This window comes from Gopherus flavomarginatus, chromosome 18, assembly GCF_025201925.1.
Source record: "Gopherus flavomarginatus isolate rGopFla2 chromosome 18, rGopFla2.mat.asm, whole genome shotgun sequence".
NCBI classification, from domain to species: domain Eukaryota; kingdom Metazoa; phylum Chordata; order Testudines; family Testudinidae; genus Gopherus; species Gopherus flavomarginatus.
The window spans coordinates 10,552,485-10,572,372 of record NC_066634.1 but is presented as its reverse complement, the minus strand read 5'-3'; the positions used below and the strand labels follow the sequence as shown (position 1 = coordinate 10,572,372).

Sequence of the window (19,888 nt, the reverse complement as noted above, 5' to 3'; positions counted from 1 at the left end):
ACACACAGGAGGGGTCCTATGAATGCAGTGAGTGCGGGAAAACCTTCAATCGCAGCTCTCACCTTATTCAGCATCAGAGAATCCACACGAGCAAGAAGCCCCACGAATGCCGTCAGCAGGCCTGCACAACTCGTAAAGTGGTGATGTAGAGAAATCTCTGTATTAACTATCTCTATAAATCTTTATAACGTTGCATTGTGTTATTTTGTATTAAGTATCTTTATCTTTATGACATTGCATCCGGCATGATGTTATTTTGTAATTCATATGACTTGGCATTGTGCCTCTCTATTTTCATACAACTTTGTATTAGATCCCTATATAGAGAATTGGTAGAAAACTTTGTACCAAATGTTATAGCCCCTAAGGATAGTATAGTTAAAGTAAAAGAAAACATGTGCCTTTTTGCTAGAAGTAGAATAAGATCTTCCCCCGCACTCTGTAATCAATTGCTCTATTGACTGAATGAGGTGTGAATGAGTGAGGCTTGGAAGACACCCACCTCCAGACAGCTACAACAGTTGAAGAGGGAATGGGAGCCAGAGCAAAGGACAATACAACTTGTCAAGTGGGCCCAGTAAAGAAGAGCAGACATATTGATGGCCTCAGGGATTAGAAGCAAGCACCTTCTTTAGAAAACACCCTCTTTGAGCAGCATTGGGACAACACCCAGAGAAAAGCAGCACAAAGACCAACGGACGCAGACCCAGATTTTGAATCTGGTCTAGATTTGCATAAGAGGGAAGCTGCTATAAATGCGAGGTGTCTTGCAGAAGGACCCCGGATCTCGTCTTGTCACCATCAGACCATCGATTTGGATCGGTAGAAGCCCGGCTCCACCCCTCCCCCATCTAACTCACCTGGCCAGTGCAGTTAAGGGGAGCAACTAGTTGGTAACAACAGCAAGACGGAGTGTGTTTATGTCTGTGTGTGTGCGTGAATGCATGACTGTGATATATATCTCATGTGCATATCATAGAGTATTAATTGATACCTGTATTACTAATAAATGTGGCATTTTGCCTTAATCCCCCTGAAAAGTTCCTGTACAGTACTTTGAGTAAAACAGCGAGGGCCACAATACTCCAAAGAAAACAGCTGAGGACCGAAACCCCCGGCCCTGCGGAAACACCCCCCACTCAGGACCTCCCAGCCTGGCGGAAACACCCCGCCCAGCCCTGCAGAAACAAACCCTCCTTCCCCAGCGCCGCCCCACCAAAACAGCTGTGGGTCAAAAAGGAAGGTTGGTGGTGGGGAGGTGTTACTTGATGTTAAATCAACCAGGGACTCCCAGCCAAAGAGGTGGCTGGGAGCCCTCAGGGTCAAATTAAAGGGCCTGGGGCTCTGATGACTGGGGGAACCCGGAGCTTTTCAGGGCTGGGGCAGGGATTTAAAGGTCCCAGAGCTCCTGCTGCTGAGGGGAGCCTGAGCCCTTGAAATCCCAGCCTCACTCCATCCCCTGGAGCTGCCGCCAGGATTCAAAGGGCTCTGTGCTGCCTGCAGCCACAGGGATCCCTGAGCCCTTTAAATCTCAGCTGCTGCCGGGATTCAAAGGGCTCTGGGCTGCCCGTGGCGGTGGGGAGCCCTGAGACCTTTAAACCTCAGCTGCGGCCGGGAATCTCTGCGAGCAGCCCAGAGCCCTTTGAATCCCGGCCGTGGCTGGCAGGCCGGCTTTAGGAAGTGCGGGGCCCCGCAGGGATGACTGGGGAAAAAAAAGCCTTTCAGTTCTTAACAACCGGTTCCCTATAAAAAGTTCTGCCACAGTATGTATTTTTTGTACCAGTAGGGTTACCATACGTCCGTATTTTCCTCCCAGATGGCGATTTAAGAACCAAAAAGCCTGACATGTCCGGGAAAGTACAGATGTATGTTAACCCTACCTAAAAGTTCTTTTTTAAAAAGATGGGTCTGAACTAGAAATGAGCTCTGCCACTCCCTTAGGGTGTGCTAGGGTGCACATGTGTGGGTCCCAGCTGCTCCCTGCCCATCTCATTGAAGCAGGTGTGCAGGGTTACTTCCCTCGGAACTGCAGGGCACCAGTGAATATGGGGCTGGCTGGAGGTGGGGGAGGGGGAGGATGCGAGAGGTAGGGTCTGGCTGCAGGCTGGGCAAGGGGTGTGGGCAGGCTGGAGACAAGAGGTGTGGGGTGGGCTGGCTGGCTTCAGGCAGGTCCACAGGGAGGGTGCGGCATGGGTTGGCAGGGCTGGAGACAAAGGAGTGCGGGACTGGCTGGCTTCAGGCAGCGGGGTGCGGCAGGGGTTGGCTGGAGACAGGTTGGTGCAGGGCTGAAGGCAAGGCAGGGGGTACGAGGTTGGCTGGAGACAGGGCAGGGGGTGCAGGGCTGGTGCGGGCAGGGCAGGCAGTATGGCAGGGGTTGGCTGGAGACAGGGCAGGGGGTGCAGGGCTGGTGCGGGCAGGGCAGGCAGTGTGGCAGGGGCTGGCTGGAGACAGGGAAGGGGGTGCAGGGCTGGCTGGAGACAGGGGTTGGTGCAGGGCTGAAGGCAAGGCAGGTGGTGTGGGGCTGGCTGGAGATGGGCAGGCTGCAGGCAGGAACTGGTGCAAGCAGGGCAGGAGGTGCGGGGCTGGTGCGGGCAGGGGGTGCAGCAGGGGCTGGCTGGGGACAGGCTGGCTGCAGGCAGGGCAGGGGGTGCAGGTACAGGGGGTACAGCCCATCCTCTATGGTGAGTGCCTCCTTCTCCTCCTCCTCCTCCCCCCTCTCCCACTAGGGTAGCAGCAGCAGCCTGGGGCTTGGGGGCTACTTCAAGGGCCCGGGGCGCCCCTGCTTCCACTGCCCCAGCTCTGTAAATAGCCGCGGGAACCCTGGGGAAGCGGCGGGGCTCCAGTGGCTATTTAAAGGGCCGGGGAGGTAGAAGCAATGGGAGTCCTAGACTTTTTAAATAGCCCCCAGAGCCCCGCAGCCATACCCCAGGGCTCCAGCAGCAGGGCTCTAGTGGCAATTTAAAGGGCCTGGGCTTCCAGCCCCTGCTGGGAGCCCCAGGCCTTTTAAATTGCCCCCTGGGGAAACTGGGCCACCCTGGTACAGCGCACTGGCTTTTGCTGGTACTGGGGCTTGGGTGCGGGGTCCTCTTAGGAGCGAGGCCGATTCAAGGGAATTGGTTAAATTGGCCTAAAGCCGGCCCTGGTGGCTGGGATTTAAAGAGCTCTGAGCTCCCCGCCCGCCTGCCCAGAGCCCTATAAATCCTGGCCGCGGCTGAGATTTATAGAGCTCTGGGCTCCCTGTGGCTGCGGGCAGCTCAGAACCTTTTGAATCCCGGCCGCGGCTGAACTTTAAAGGGGTTTGGATTCCCCGCGGCTACAGGCAGCCCAGAGCCCTTTGATTCCCGGCTGTGGGACGCACAGTGAGACTTCACGGGCCGCACGTTGCCCGTGGGCCGTATGTTGTGCAGGCCTGGCATGGAGGGGCAAAATAGGTAAGAAATTTCCGTGGCCTGTCACTAGCAAATAGTAGCCACCATGGATCCTGCCAGAGGTGGCTACATCTTAGCACTGTGGGAAGCAACCCTTCACAGAGACCATTTGTCTTGTGGTTTGGGATACTTCTCAAGACATGCTGCACTCAGAGTGACCCCCTCATCCTGTGCCAGCTGGAGAAAAGAAAAGGGGCCAGCCAACTCTCCCACTACCAGCTGCGAACCACTGATCCCCAAACAGGGGGAGGCCTCTGGCTTTGATGTGTATTAAATATCAGGCTGGTCTCTTTCTTTGGCAAATATCTAACAGAGCTAAAAGAGGGAACAAATGATCCTCAAAGGAGAGGGGAAAGACAATCACTGGGAAATTTAATCCCCTGCAACATCCAGAATGGAGAGCGACTCAGGGCAACAGGTTCCCCCGAAGGAAGAAGTTTTTAGGATTTAGAAACATAAGGAACAGCACAAAACTTGAGAGGATTGTTAATTGACATTTGATAATGACACAGAGGGAAAACCTGAGCTTTCAGATCAGTGTTCAGAAATGAAAGACAAAGGGTGGAAATCAGAGATTTTGGATCCATTTTGCAAATTATAGAGAGGAAAGTGGAAAATCAGAGGGATTTTATATCAGTTGTTGATAGGAGGTAAAATCTGAGTGTTTCACATGAATACTTGATAAATGAATAAAGAGGAAATGGGCAACATTTGCAAACATTTTGTGTTCAATAATCTGAGAAAAGGTGTAAATCTGAGATTTTCTTATTATTTTATAATTAGAGACAGGAAAATCTCAGGGCATATTCAATTAGAAATAGACAACTAGAGAGAAGTGGGGCAAATGTTTAGGTTATTTTATTTGAATCTTTGAGATTTGCATAGAAATTGTGTCACAAACTGCATATTTGATAACATGAGAGGAAAACACCAAGATCTGAGGGGAGAGAGTCACTTTCCTGTCAGGGCCCAGTGCTCCCTCCCCCTCCCCCTCCGGGGTCTCTCACTCACTGGGGGCTCCAGGCGGGGCTGGTGCGGTCAGAGCCTGGGGCTGCCTAGGGGGCAGGTCCCAGCTGGAGAAAGCCCCCCCCCCCCGGCCAGGATAGGAATGTGCTACTGGTAGCAGCCTGGGGCTGGACCCTCTCTATGGGGGACACTTGCTCCCCCCTCCCCTTCCTGGCCCTTCCCACGCCCTGTTGCCAGCAGAGAGTGCCCCCCCAGCCCAGCCCAGAGGTGTCCCTGTCTCAGGCCCCCCCCAGCCTCTGCCCAGTTCAGAAATCACTCGGGGGAACCATTTCCCACCTACACAAGGAGAAATCACTGCAGGTGAAAATGGGGGGAAACACCCCAAACCTGAGATCTGAACTGGCCATTGGCAAAGGAGAGAAAATGGGGCACAATGGGGGGAGGGGAACAGGGAACTTCTCAGGGGTTTGAGGGAAGGGGGTGTCAGCCTGGATGTTGCTTGTTGCTCTCTAGGGAGAAAGGGGGCAGGACAGGAGAGGAGGGGGGTCTCCACGGAGGGGGCAGTGGTAATTCCGAGGGGATCTCAGCCCTCCCTTTTTCTCCCCGCTCCTCAGGGGTCACCTGCTCTTCTCCCCTCGCCCCCCGGCCATGTCCCGGCTGCACAGACATTTTCCATCCATCCCTTTCCCAGGTCTCCCCCCTCCGCAGCCCCTGCCCGACCCCACGCAGGGGCTGCTAGGTGTAATGCATGTTCAGTAGGGATTTCTCCCCTACTAATGCTGGGGTGTCCTTCTCCTATAGGTTAGTCTACTAATGATCTCATCTTGGTGCCATGTGTGTCAGTTCATTGCCATGGCACTCGTGTGCTTAGACATCTGAGGATGCTCTATAGAAAAGCTCCTTGAGTGAGGTGATCCACAGGGAGTAGCTCAAAGCTCCAAAGTGCCTGGCCGGGGCAGGACATTGGCACAGCAAGGGCAGGGTGTGGCAGTGACATCACAAAGGCCTTTTGCAGGACCTCACACTATTGGTCAAAGACTATTGGTGAGCAGGTGGTGACCTCACAGAGAGATCCTGACATCAGTCAGGGGCCAGGGGCTAGGGAAACCTCAGAGACCCCTGTGGCTTTGCTTCAGCAAGTCTCCTTCTCCAGGTCTCTGTCTGAGGACTGAGAGAGTATTCGGGTTCACGGACGTGAGCGCCAGGAGAAACCTCTTTCCAGTTTTCTCCTTCCCTTGTAGTGATTTTACTAGAAAACAGCCGTCCCTCTTTAGAAGGTAAGAGCCTCCTGGAGGTGTGAAACCTGTTCAGTCTTATCCATCTGGTGAGAGTTGAATTCTAGGCATGGAAAACATGAGCTTAAGGAGGCAGAATTTTATTCCGCACCTGGGATTTTGTCCCTTAGAATCATGGGGACATTAGGGTTTGTCCTTTGTGTTTCACCTTTTCCTCCATCCACCTGTCCCTCCCTCCTTTCTCTTCATCTCTTCTTTTGTCCTTTCTCCTGTTCCCCTCCCAACACCAGGACGAGTGTGTGCGTGTGTGTTGCGGGGGAGTGCTCTGCAGCTCTCACTGTGGGAGTTCCACCCAAAAATGTGAGGCTGAAATAGTGCTCAGGCAGTCAGGGCTGGATTAACCTTTTGTTGGCCCTGGCACCAAACATATTTGTGGGCCCCAGTATAGTCACTGTGGGCTCCGAGTGTGGGCCTGGTGGGGCAGTGCCATTGGTGCCTTCGTATACCCGGTACTGAACCTCAGAGACATTTTTCATTTTGATCACACACCTCTCCATGACTATATGCATTGCCATACACAGCTCCCTCAGCCCGCGGGTTTTCTTATTGAGCTGTACACCCATGTGGGTTTACCAGTGTCCACAGTGAGCAGAACTTTCATAGTGACCAAGGAAACTCCCCACAGATTTATCTCTTTCCTCATTCAGACCTTCTCTAGCCATGTCTCCAGTACCCCCCCATGTCACCAGTCACTGCATGTGGTCCTAGTCTCAGCTCAAAGTCCTAAAGCCAGCAGACACCTGATCAGTTCTGACAGATCCCTCCCTCAGCCCCCATCCTGCCATGTGAGCAAGCCACCTGCAAACACCATTTCCCCACAGTGAGGACTTAGCCCTTGGGAATCTGAAGACACCAGCATCTCTCCCTCTGCTCCCATCTACGTGCTAGTCTGCTACCTGGTCACCACCACCTCTCCCCATACTTGTTTCCTTTCTACTTTGGACATGCTCCCAACCAGCTGGAAGCTCCCTCTGCAAGCCTGACCTCCTCCCGCCTTCCCTGCTCCCCCGACATTCCTTTCCTACTGGTGACCTCTGTTCCTTGAGGTTAACTCCAGTGTCTTTAGGTGCTCTAGCTTAATGGCCCCAGGAGTCATAGAGCCACTTGTAGTTTCTCTAGCTACAGCCATGGGGCAACTGCCAGAGGCCAGCCTTAGACAGCTACAGCTACTAGCCGCAGGAGCGGAGGCAATGCCAAGGCTGAGCATGCTTGAACCTTGCAAGGGCAGCACTAGGGACTCTAAATCCTCAGCACTGGCCCTAGGCAGCTGCAGACTCTGGAGTTAGGCACTTTCCTCCTCTAGGTTCCTGCATGGTTACAGAACTGCAGTAAAGTGGAACAATTATCAGCTTCTGTGATTGGAAGATGTCTGGATCCATCTAATAAGACCGTCCTACATAAATGAGGAAAGTTGAGGTGCCTTTATTATTCTTTTGTTCCATTCTTTGTTTCTATGGGGAATTTGCCAGTGCAATATCACTGTCTTCCTTTTAAACAAACAAAACTAAAAAAAAAAGTGTAATGGCTGTTGAAAATAGCAATTCCAGCCCTCGTTAGCACTGTGAAGACCCCAACGTTTGTTGCTCAATTTTCTCCTACTTTTTCTACAGTAAATGACAGTGGATCAGCATATTTGATTTGGGAGAAATGAAGTAACAGCTGCCCAAATTGAGCTTGAGCACTCCTGATTTTGAGGTGTTCAGATCTGGAAGGCAGGGGCTAGATTCCCTTTATGAATATTAGATACATCTGGAAAGGAAAAGTCAATTTCTATTTTCATGGCTCAGAAGTGGAAATCCTCCTGTCCTGTATCTGAAGCTGTCCAGGTCCAGTAGAGCCTCCCCTTCCTTACTTACCATTTTACCTTCTGGTGGGATCCACATACCTCCCTTGCCCAGCTTCAGATAGAGAGGGGCCCTGTCCAGTTAGTCCACCCAGTTCCATCTTTGGGGGCTGCCAGGCGAGGTCACACCAGCATCCCTAAGCCTGTCTGGGGAAGTCTGCTGAGGGTGCTACCTGGGCCAAAGCCTTCTACTCCTTGGTCACACCTCTTCCCTATTCACAGGTGGCACCCCCTTCTAGCAGCCAGCCCCCCAGCCACAGCAAGCTGCAGCGCATGGAGTCTCACAGCTTCCCCCCTCCCTTTCCTGTTGATAGCAGCCAAGGGAATGCTGGGAAATGTTCCTTCTCTGCTCCAAGGCAGGGAGCTGGTCAAGGAACTACAGCTCCCAGGGCCCTATGGGGTCTCAGCTCCCCTACTGAATCCAGGCTGCTCTGAGGCTCCCTTTCTGCAGAGGGGAGGAAGTTACTGTTACAGGTCCCTTCAGAGCTTGGGCCTAGCACTATGGCACCATGTCAAATCCAGTACTGCTCCCAACTCTATCCAGCTCTGCTGCTGGCAGGATCCCTTCCCATTCTTTTTGTTTCCTGTCTCCCCTCCAAGGAGAAGCTCTGCATTGTTCCTGTGTGGGGAACTGAACCAAGGCTGTCTGGGTGAAAGCCAAGAATCCTAACCACTAGACCACATGGGACTTCCATAACACGTTTACATGTTCATATTCAATAACACAATTAAACGTAGCCATTCAAAGTAGCCATTTAAAAGAAGCCATTCAAAAAACTTCAAAAACAGACTTCAAAGAGAAATTGCAGAGTTACAACTGATCTGCAAACTTAACACCATTAATTTGAGCTTGAAGAGGGACTGGGGGTGACTGGCTCACTACAAAAGCAATTTTCCCTCTCTTGGTATTGACACCTCCCTGTCAATTACTTGGAGAGAGCCACATCCACCCTGACTGAATTAGCCTTCAACACTGGTTCTCCCCTTGTATGGTAACTCCCTTTACATCATGTTCCAATATATATTTATGCCTCTATCTGCAATTTTCACTCCATGCATCTGAAGAAGAGGGCTTTTTACCCACGAATGCTTGTGTCCAAATAAATCTGTTAGTTCTTAAGGTGTCACCGGACTCCTCGTTGTTTTTGTGAAATAAAAGCAAAATGCACTCTAAGCTGATCTTAACCCTTTCAATGCCCTTACAAACTTAGATGCTTCTCACCACAGGCCGGCTGGTGGCTTTTCAGCCAGGCTCTCCCCTTTCGTCAGCGCTTCAGTTGCTTGGTGTGGGGGTGTCTGTAGATGTAGGTGGACGAGAGAGACAAAGCATGGCAAATGTCTCTGCTTTTATCATGTCCCTTCTTCCCTCTTGGCTTTGCTCCCCCTTCAGAGTCAGGTGAGCATCACTGCGTCTCTCCAAGCAAGTCTGAGCAATTCCCCTGGGGTGTCCTCTTGCAGGTAAGTGATTGCACTGTAGCTCCCTTGCTGAACAATGGCTGTTGATGGGTTGTTTGACACCCTGTCCGGGTGTTGGTTACTTTCCTTGCTGTTGTCACTGGGGAGCTAATATTTGGCTGACTCCCCCACCTTACAGCATAGTGATAACCACACTGCACAATTCTCATAACTTCATATGCATGAATGGTAAACATCTATGGGTAGAGAAATGACTTTCAGCAGATCATATCCTTTCCCCTGATACCTTACAAGGCATGCTCTGTATATAAGATCACGATTATATGAAAATGAGGAATATGGGGGTTACAGCACACTCCCCCAAAGGTACAGAATGTCACACTGAGATTCTATTTTCATTTGTTATGTAACAGCATTAAAGAGATCCAGTGACTGACCAATGGCATTTTCAAGTGCTAAAATGGCAAGCGCTGTTGGTCTCTCATTGGCCATCAGCGACTGAAGATACGGTTTAATGAGCCAGAGCTTCAAGGCGAGGGTGGCTCTGTCCACTGCCTTCCGTTGCGCTGCTGGGCACCAAGTCTCTGGCGGTCAATATGTGAAGCTGGGAGAAGAGAGTGGGGTGGCAAGCGGTGGTAGAACTTTTGCCACCAGGGTCTAGCTGTCTAACTTCCTCTTCGTACTGCTGGGCCCCCGTTGCCTTCAGGTAACACAGGAACTAAGGCAGGAATAGGGTGAGGAAGCAAGTAAAGCCGAGCAAGGAAGGCAAAAGTTAATCTTATCTTCATGGGCAGCTCGCAATGACGTCCTTTTTCTGTGCCACAGCTGACAACAACATCCCAGACAGAAAAGTAACAGGCCAAAAAGAAACCTAGCAGCTGCTGAAAGAGTTCAGCTGGGAGCGTGCTAGACTAACAGGCTCTTCTATCCTCCTTTATGCACGGGCGGGATGTTTTCTGAGAGTGCAGCAGTTCCTTTAACTGCCACGAGTCCCTCATTTCAGGCTATGCAGCAGGAAAAGACAGCATGGGCTTCTGCACCGAGTTGGCCCACCTGACCTTTCATTCTTCTCTTGCTCTTTGTCAGCAAGGAGAAGAAAAAGAAGCTCTCCCTCAAGCTGGAGTCACACGGGCGAGGTAAGGACGACTTCCTGAGTGCTGGCTCCAGTCCTCTGCCCTGCCAGCTGACCTATCGAGGGGCTACCACCACATTCTCTAGATTTGTCCATCGGTCTGTGCCAGAGTGAGCAACAACCCAGTAGGTGGAGTTTCTGTAGTGTAGTGGTTATCACATTTGCCTAACCCGCAAAAGGTCCCTGGTTCAAAACCAGGCAGAAACATGCTGGCTTCCTTTTCCCAGATCCCCTTGTTATTCAGAAAGGGCACTCCTCCTATTGGCCTGTCCCTGGGATAACTCCAACCCCTGCATGACAGAGGATGCTGACAGCAGTGGAGAAAGCACCTTGGTGTCAGGCTGGAGAACCTAGAGTAGTTAGGCCAGTCACCATTTGGAGGCTTGTGGCTTGGCCACCTCTGCTCTTGGAGGTTGGCCTATAGAGGCTCTCACTTCCTGCTGGGCTCCTTTGCGTGACTGGCCAAAGGAGGAAGTGAGGCAGGAATGGGGCAATAGAGGAAAGTTGAGCTGAGGAAGGCAGGGAAGAAGCTGTGCGGCTAAGTGGGGTTAGTAGAGCACCACCCTTCATTCTGCAATGCCTGGGGAGGTGTGGTTGGCTGCTGGGAGGTAGAATCCTGTGCCTGCCTCTTGGCTTCCCAGGAGTGGCTACTTGCAGCCCAGGAGAAGAAGGGAGGTTCTGGGTGAAAGGAAAACAAGCAAAGCTGAGTCCAAGTGGAGAATGGCGGCTCCTTTGTGGCCAACCTGGGGGCATGACTGATGGTTTCAGAGGTGGAGGCTGGGCTGGCTGTGAGCAACTGGGATCCAGGAAACCCCCACCTGCCCTTCTGAGGGCTGAACCCATGGAGGTGCGGTTGGCTGCTGAGAGACAGACCCCTGTGGCTGCCTGTTGGCATCCCAGGGATGGCTACTTGCAGCCCAGGAGAAGCGGGGTTCTGGGGGGAAGGAAAAGCAGCAATGGTGAGGCTGAGTGGGCTCCTTTCTGGCCGAGATGGTGGACTGTGGTGAGTCTGGGAGTTGCCTGTAAGCCATAAGTGGACGTAGTGCAGGGAAAACTGCTGCTCCATTCTGGCCGACCTGGGGGCGCCATGGATGACTTGGGAGTGGGGGCAGGACGCTGGCTGTGAGCAAATGGGATCCAGGAAGCCCCAGCCTGCCCCTCCAGGGGCCGAGTCTTCTTCTCTCCTGCCGTGGGGAGCCCGACCTTAAGCCTGCCCAGCATGTGCAGCAGCTCGAGCATTAAGCCTTCCTGTGTGCATAACTGAACTACGCCCTAGTGTAATAAGGTGTAAAGTTTAGATTGTGAATTTATCTTTAATTTCCATGGTAATTTACTTTGATCTTTTATTCCTACCACTTATAATCCTTAAAACTCCATCTTTCTGTAGTTAATAAATCTGTTTTATGCTCTACTTAAACTGGTGTATTTTGCTTGAAGTTCTTGGGAAATCTCAGCTCCATTACAAGGCTGGTTCATGTACTATTCACAGTGAGGGAGGGGTGGACCCTGTGTAATAAACTCACACTGATCAGGCTTCTGATTAAGGCAAGATGGTATGATCCAGGGGTGCAAGGCTGCAGAGCTGTAGGGGGGGCGACTTTCTATCATTAGTGTTATGAGTGGCTGCAGAAGCATTCATGTAATTCAGTTGGCTGTGTCCCTACCTACGGATGTCTGTGTAAGTGCAATATCTGCCAGAGATTCACAGCTTGTCTCAGCATCACATGTGTGAGAGGGAGCCCAGGTGGTGGGACAAAGGGCTCAGGGGTCCCACTGTTCAGTTGCATCCCATAGATCCCATCACAGACTTTCAACAACCACAGCGGGTGCTCACTGAGACAGAGAGAGAGATGCCAAAATAGTGATCTCCAGTGCCAGCAGACATCAAACTATCAGAAATTCTGTGAACAGAGAAGACCCTGCTAGTGGAAAATGGCTTGTGAGGTATCATTAGAAAACGCATAACCTACTGAATATTATCCTCCTGTTAAAATGTGTAGTAACACTGTATGTAAAATTGTGAGATTTTACAGTATGATATTACTGAAAAAGTTACAGTTCTGGGGAACACCCACAGACCAGTTCCTCAGAGACAGCAAGGCAAACAGCTGGTCAAACAGCCATTCTCCTGCAGGGGGAAGGTGTGAAGACATTAAGGGCTGGTCTACACTACGGGGGGAAATCGATCTTAGATACGCAAATTCAGCTACGTGAATAACGTAACTGAAGTCGAATATCTAAGATCGGATTACTCACCCATCCTCACCGCGCGGGATCGATGTCCGCGGCTCCCCCTGTCAAATCAGCAACTCCGTTGGGGTTGGTGTTGTTCCGGAATCGATATAAGCGCGCTCGGGGATCGATATATGGCGTCTAGATGAGACGCCATATATCGATCCCCGAGCAATCGATTTTAACCCGCCGATACGGTGGGTAGTCTAGATGTAGCCTTACATTCCATCACAGGGACCTATTGAGGCTGTTGTGGAAAACGACCACAGGATTAATATTTGAATCAGCTCAGCCTGAGGCTCTTTTCTTGGTTACAAGCACGCAGGGGGCGACAGCTATTGGAATACTGTTCCTGAGCTAAAAATCACACAAGCCTTTTACAGTTTAAAACCACAAACAATGACACATACGTTGCACGTTAATTTCCTTATTTGGAATATATTGCAAAATATGATGCAGGTCAAAAGCAAGCTGAACAATCAGTTTTCCATATTTGGCCTTTCCTGTTATTTTTATTACACCTGGTGATATGGGAGCAAGACTCTCCATGTCTCAAGAAATGTCACTACCAACCTAGGCCATTTTCACATGCTGGGGTGCAATCCAGATCGGCGAGGAGTTGTGTCATCTGTAATCCTGGGTGAGATTCAGTGTTCTGCTGCTGGAGCTCCCCTGTCTGGATACTCCCAGCCAGCGTTCAAGGACGCACTGAGTGTCTGTATGATAAGTAACCCTGGACTGGCAGCTCTGACTCCAGCCGCCTGCTTGTTACACCCCAAGCACATTCTGGTTTGGGTAGAGAAGGCTCAGGGTTTGAGAGAAGGCTGGGGGTAGGAAGCTTCTGTTCATTATGCTGGACCTAACCCCAGTTTTACTTGAGTAAAGAGGAGATATTTGACATTGTGTGATGCTGCTCCTGTGCTCTGTTCCCAAAGTGTTCTGCAGCAGAGGAGGGTCTCTGGTAGTATGTATGTTACTGGCCTATTGGGGTGATGCTGAAACAGGACAGGGTACAGATGGCATTGTGGGGGTGGCATGAACCTTCACTCTTCATTTCCCCTTCCAAGAACAGAAGGGACAGGAATCCTTACCCAGCAAGACCATCGTCTCATAGTTCCCCTGCATGACATCTCTGTAGAGGGCTCTCTGAGTGGGGTCCAGCAGAGTCCCCTCTTCCCTGGAGAAATACACAGCCACCTCCTCGAAGGTCACCGGCCCCTGAAAGAGCAGGAGTCCAATACTCAGTACCTGCTGACCCACTCACAACCCCACTATTCACGGAACAGCAGCACCAGGGAAATGGAAGCTCCGGGAGGCACATGTTAACAGAGTCCCACCCCACCTTGCTTACAGGAGCCAGGAGGCATCAGAGGGTAGAAAGAGAGAACCTTTGTGTCTCCCATCTGGCAGACAGAAGCAGGGTCTTCACATTTATCACATAGCTACTAGCCAGAGCTTAATATAGGAGATGGGGCTGTCTCTGGACCCTGATAGTGGCTCCCTGGTAGGAATCCAAGCACTCTCCAAATAAAATATATGGAAGAAAGGGGAAGTCAATCATAAAGAATAGAAGTTAGAAGGTCAGAATTGTAGTGCCCATTAACAAAGGTTTAGAGAAAATAGAGCCTATCAAACTAACGGGATATCCTTATTGGATGAGATCAAAAGTTTGGTTGCAGCTAATAGTATTGATGTAATATACCTAAACTTCCGTAAGGGACATGACTTGATTAGCACAATATTTTTACTAAAAAAAAACTAGAATGATACAAAATAAACACGGCATACATTAAATAGATTAAAAACTCTGATAGTAAATGGGGAACCATGATCGAGTGGATTTCTTTCTAGCAGGTTCCTGCAGGGATTGGTTCTTGGCCCTGTGCTATTTAACATTCTTATCCATGACTTAGAAGAGAGTACAAAATCATCACTGATAAAGTTTACAGTTGCCACAAAGATTGGGGTTGGTGGTAATTAATGAAATGTCAGTAGATTCAGGCTCCATCGCTGAGAGTCTAGGAAGTTGTCCCAGCCCTGGCTGGAGGGTTATTTCCTGTTCCACAAAGAGGGGAAGTTCCATTCCCAACTCCTGTGCCTTGAAATTAGGACCTATCTGACACTACACCCCCATATTCATCATAGTGGTATGATTATAATATGATTAGGACATAATTATGAGCTATTTTGTAGAAGATGCATCATGTGTGGTGTCACTGGAAAAGTTCTGATTTGCTGAATATGATTATCCTATTTGTGTGCACATATCATGTTCGTATCTGAAGTTATGGATATTGACTCTGTATCTGTATTTCAAATGTGCTTACTCTGGGTAACACCCACAATGAGCCTTTCAGGTACAACAATGAAGAAGCCAGACAGTGCTGATGGCTCAACAAAGACAATGGACTGTGGAAGAGCTTAGCCTTCCTGTGAATGTTTCAGCCAGCCTATGAGTCATGGCTACTATGACTCAGCAGGGCCTCTGACCAGACCACATGACACTAAACTCCATTTTAGTACCTGTATTTTTCCACAAACTGGACTAGGAACTGAGTTTGGAACAAAAGGTTCCCACCATATGGAAAAGCTACATAAGGTGGGGTGTGACATCATCTCTTGGCCTCATTCTCCACACAAGAGAACTTCTGGAAACACCTGAGAAACAAAAACGGATGTGGGGGAAGTGCTGCTCCCAGGATCAAGAGATTTCTAGCTTGTGTATGGAAACTTGGGGGACTGCTTGTACCATCAGTCAGGGTGAGAAATTGCTAATTCAAATTCTATCCACTTAGTATGTTAGGCTTAGTCTGAGTTTTGGTTATTTGCTAAATAATCTGCTTTGATCTGTTTGTTATCACTTATAATCACTTAATCTATCTTTCTGCAGTTAATAAACTTGTTTGATGCTTTATCTTAACCAGCGTATTTTGAGTGAAGTGTCTGGGGAAAATCTCAGCTTGTTGTGCACATCTGTCCCATATCGAGGGGAAGGGGAACTACATTAATGAGCTTGTATTATAGAGATCCCTGTGCACTATAAGATGGTATCATTCTGGATTTATACTACAGCAAGTGTGCAAGGTTGGGGAGTGGGAAATTGGCTCTTGTCTTCTATCTGTCCTTGAGTGGCTTAGGTAACGCACTCAGGTAGCTTAGTTGGCTGCATGGCGCCACCTGCTGTTGTGTTGGGTGATAACAGGCCCTGGAGAGGCTGGCGAAATCTCCAGCAAAGCAGTGTGAGAAGGGCCAGCCCAGCGTGAGGGTTAGAGGACACAGCAGTTCCCAGAAGCTCCACAAACTGCCTCCTGGGGGTGACAACCCATCACGCCCTACACTACACAAGTCTCAGCAGGTTTGTCACATGCTGTCCCCTCCCTTTCTCCACCCGAGATATTTCCTGCTTCCCACCACCTCTAGCAATTCCCACCCTCTTATGCACTTACTGCTCCTCAACCTCCAAGCAGAGCCCGCCACCCTGATAATCTCTTACCTGAGCCAGCTCCATTGCAGCCATTTCCTTGCCCCTGGGAGGACGAGATGATCTGCAGCGAAACATGGATGTTATTCTCTGGCCTGCCGGGGTGAAAAGGGCAAGGTGTGAGAATTCAGACTAGGCTTTTGTCCATTCCCCAAGCCGATTCCCCCCAGCTTTTCCCCTGCTAATGCACATTCTAGGTTCTAGCACACTGTGAAGCACAGAGTGACCTTATTCCAGTACAGGCCTAGCCCCTTCCCACCAGGGTGTAACCCTCTGACACATGGGGAAACCCTCCCAGTAACAGTTTCTCTCTTACACGTATCAAGTTTGCGGACAACACCAAGCTGGGAGGGGTTGTAAGTGCTTTGGAGGATTGGATTAAAATTCAAAATGATCTGGACAAACGGGAGAAATGATCTGAAGTAAATAGGATCAAATTCAGTAGAGACAAGTGCAAAGTACTCCACGTTGGAAGGAACAATCGGAGGCCAGAGAAGAGCAGAAACAAAGGAGTCACTTTGGGGGATTCTCCCTGTCATTGTCCCCAAGGCAGCTGTCTCAGGTTTACAAAGGTGTTTCATGTTCCAGCCTTTGTACAGTCTCTCCTGGGAGTGCCCCTTTCATGGACTGGGCCTAGTTTTAGTTTTTGGTAGTTAACAAGCTTGGTTTATTGTTCATCTAACCAGTATGTGTGGATTGAAGTGTGTTGGAAACTCTGTTTGGGATAACAAGCTGGTGCATGTCATTTTCCGCTGATGAAATGACAGACTTCATATGAGCTTGGGTCGTTCAGTAGCGTGCTGGACAGTGCAAGATGCACATTTCTGGGGGAAAGTTGGGCACTTGAGAATTTGCTGGTTTTCTCCTGAGGTGTAATTCATGAGTGGCTGTCTAGCAGCACTCAATACTGTGTAGCTGGGAGTGAGTTACATGCTGGAGACTGTGTGTTAATTGGCCAAGAGGGGCTGTTCTCGCGGGAAAACAGTGGAAAAGGCACCCCATGCTGAAGGACTGAGGTACAGCTATTTAACAGTCCAGATTGTACTCTGGGTAACATCACAGACACTCATTATGACAGAGCCTCTTACAACACAGAGAAAGTAAATCCATGTCCCAGAAATCGAAGACTCCAGACAGAGGGCAAGTGTCCCTGGCACTGCTTCTTGCTGACAGAGAGGTTCAGAGACAGTGCGAGAATCCTGGGGAAGCTGGGAACAGGAAGCATGGGCTGGCGGGGTTCGGTGGAGAAAGGGAACAGGAAGGGCAGGGATATTACTGAATCCAGGATCTTAGCAGTACTAGATGACAGGATAGCACATAGTGCAGCCCATTGGAAAACACAATCCCAACTATACGTACAAAATGATGGGGTCTAAATTAGTTGTTTCCACTCAAGAGAGTGATCTTGGAGTCACTGTGGATAGTTCTCTGAAAACATCCACTCAATGTGCAGCAGCAGTGAAAAAAAGTGAACAATGTAGGAAATAATTAAGAAAGTGATAGATATGACAGAATATCGCATAGATCATATTTGTAAAAACAGCAAATAAATCCATGATACACCCACATCTTGAATACTGCATGCACATGTCACCCCATCTCAAAAATAGAAATATTGGAATTGGAAAAGGTTCAGAAAAGGGCAACAAAAATGATTAGGGGTATGGGACAGTTATGCCAGACCTAACCCCCAGTTTCACTTGAGCAAACAGGAGATATTTGACACTGTGCAATACGGCTCCTGTGCTCTGTTCCCAAAGTGTTCTGCAGCAGAGGAGGGTCTCTGGTATTATGTGTGTCACTGGCCTATTGGGGTGATGCTGAAACAGGACAGGGTACAGATGGCATTGTGGGGGTGGCGTGAACCTTCACTCTTCATTTCCCCTTCCAAGAACAGAAGGGACAGGAACCCTTACCCAGCGAGGTCACAGTCTCATAGTTCTCCTGCATGACATCCCAGTAGAGGGCTCTCTGAGTGGGGTCCAGCAGAGCCCACTCTTCCCTGGTGAAATACATAGCCATCTCCTTGAAGGTCACCAGCCCCTGAAAGAGTAAGAGTCCAACACTAAGGACTTGCTCACAGCCCCACTATTTGTGGCAGAGAAGAGTGAATCAAATGGAAGCTCTGGGTGGATCATAGTCAGGAGAGTCCCACCTCGACCTGGCTCAGAGTATCCAGCAAATGCCAGGGTGAGGGGATGAAGAGAGAGCCCCTTATCTCTCCCAGCATATCCATCACCCCCCTACTAGCCACTGACTGATACAGGAGATGGAGTCCCTAGCAGGGTCCAGGGAGAGCTCGCTGGTAGGATGCCCAACACCCTCCTCATTGTGAGGAGTGGGATATGAAGGGAGAGGCAGCTCCAATAAGCCTGACTCATGGGTGTCCCCTTTATATCTCACAGCAGCTGATGGTTAATGAGGTCAGGCTCCAGCACTAGGAGTCTGGTCAGTTTGACTAGCTCCATGTAGGTGGGTTATTTTCTCTCTTCACAAATTAGGGCATTTCCACCTCCAAACCTCCTGGGTCTGTTCCTAGAATCTAGGCCACTTAGTAAATAACTCCCAGCAGGTCTGCCACACCCTGGCCTCCTCCTTTCCCCACGCTGTGAATTTTCTGCCCCGCTCCAACCTCCAAACCAGACTCTGCAAACCTTCCCACCTCTGGTGTATTTGCTCTCCCTTTCCTCCAGCAGGAACCCACCAGCAACCCCCCGATAATCTCTACCTGGACTGACTCCACTGCAGCCATTTCTCTTCCCTGTCCCAAGCCAGGCCGGGATGAGCTGGAGCAAAACATTCTGCAGCCTGTCTGGGGGAGAAGGGCAGTTGTGGGCGTTTCAGAACCGGTTTTAGTTAATTTCACATCACAATTCCCCCAGGCCCTTTCCCTGCAGACAGACACCCTAGATTCTGTCATGCTGGGAAATGCTCAATCTGTTTATTACAATTTAGACCTGGCCCCTCCTGCCAGGCTAAGTCCACAGACACATTTTTAACCTCCCTTCTCTCTCCCCTCACCCCTTCTCTGAACACAAGGCTAGAAAAGAGCAGAACCAAAGGAGTCACTGTGGGGGATTCCCTCAGACACTGACCCCACGGCAGCCACACCCCAGCAGGGGGAATATGGAGTCAGGAACTGGCTTTTGCTCTGTCTGATCCTTGTTTTGTTCACTGGAAAGTGGTTCTGCCCCAGGATGCAGCAATACATGTGTCTGGGTGGACTAGAGAGCTGGAAATCTCTCCCCCACATTCATTTCTCCCACTGCCCCTTTCAGTCTCTCCTTCCCCTGTCCTCTCTCCCTGCCCCTCTGGCTGGGACAGTCCCATTCCTGGGGGCTTTGCTCTCCCATGGCTGGATTTCCTCCTGGCAACCGCTAATGGGAGGAGAAATGAGGTGGTGTTGTTTGTGCAGAGTCACTTTCTTGCCAGACCCTAGGACATTCCCTGAGGTCTTTCAGTTACCTGGAGACTCTGGCTCAGAATTTAGTAGTAACAGGGCCCAGGACTGCCCTAGGGGGCTAGGACCAGCTGCAGAAAGTCATCCCCTGGGCCGGGCAGAGAAGAAGCTTTAATTAAGGTCACTTCCCAGCACAGAGCCCCACTGGGGGAGCAGCAGCTGCCAAGCCTGGTCTCCCAGATCACAATGGAGGCTGCAGCATCTGACCCAGGAAGCTGAACCCCAATATCCTGAGCAGAGAGGGACGGAGTGTATGAGCAGCTTCCCTCCTTTAGCTCTCTGGGGAGAGCAGCTAATGGGAGCCCCTCTTCACAGGGAGAATGGCTGATCTCATTTGACCCACTGTCCATCTGGAATCACTCCTTGTCTTTCCATACAGTGACTCTGGATTAACAACGGTCTCAATGACACCGGATTTCAGAAAGAATGAGTTCAGAACGCTGTGGAAAAGACCATCGTGTGGCAGTGCTGACTCCCTTCCCACCTCCCTCACCCCCGCAGATCTAGGACAAGGACTGGGGACAAAAAATTTCCAAACAGAACCGAAAGTTCCTGCAGTTTTCAAAAGAGGAGAAAAGTAAATTCTGTGAATTCACACTAACAGTGTTTGCTAAGTGGACAGAAAGTTATCACAG

The 19,888-nt window shown here is 50.2% G+C and overlaps 1 protein-coding gene and 1 non-coding gene across 3 annotated transcripts in view; one reads left to right on the top strand and one right to left on the bottom strand.

The window, feature by feature from the left end:
- Positions 1-10,214: 10,214 nt before the first annotated feature.
- Positions 10,215-10,287, top strand: TRNAV-AAC (transfer RNA valine (anticodon AAC)). The gene has a single exon. It is a non-coding gene; the product is annotated as a tRNA-Val (tRNA).
- Positions 10,288-12,803: 2,516 nt separating this feature from the next.
- The window catches only part of LOC127036604 (zinc finger protein 560-like), a 984,895-nt gene continuing 977,810 nt past the window's right edge, over positions 12,804-19,888 (bottom strand). For both annotated transcript variants that reach the window (XM_050927659.1, XM_050927660.1), the window contains 3 exons: positions 17,710-17,836; positions 15,806-15,888; positions 12,804-13,530 (listed from right to left, as the gene is read on the bottom strand). In XM_050927659.1, coding sequence (XP_050783616.1) covers positions 13,363-13,530; positions 15,806-15,888; positions 17,710-17,836 — 378 coding nt within the window. In that variant the 3' untranslated portion in view covers positions 12,804-13,362. The remainder of the gene's footprint in view (positions 13,531-15,805; positions 15,889-17,709; positions 17,837-19,888) is intronic.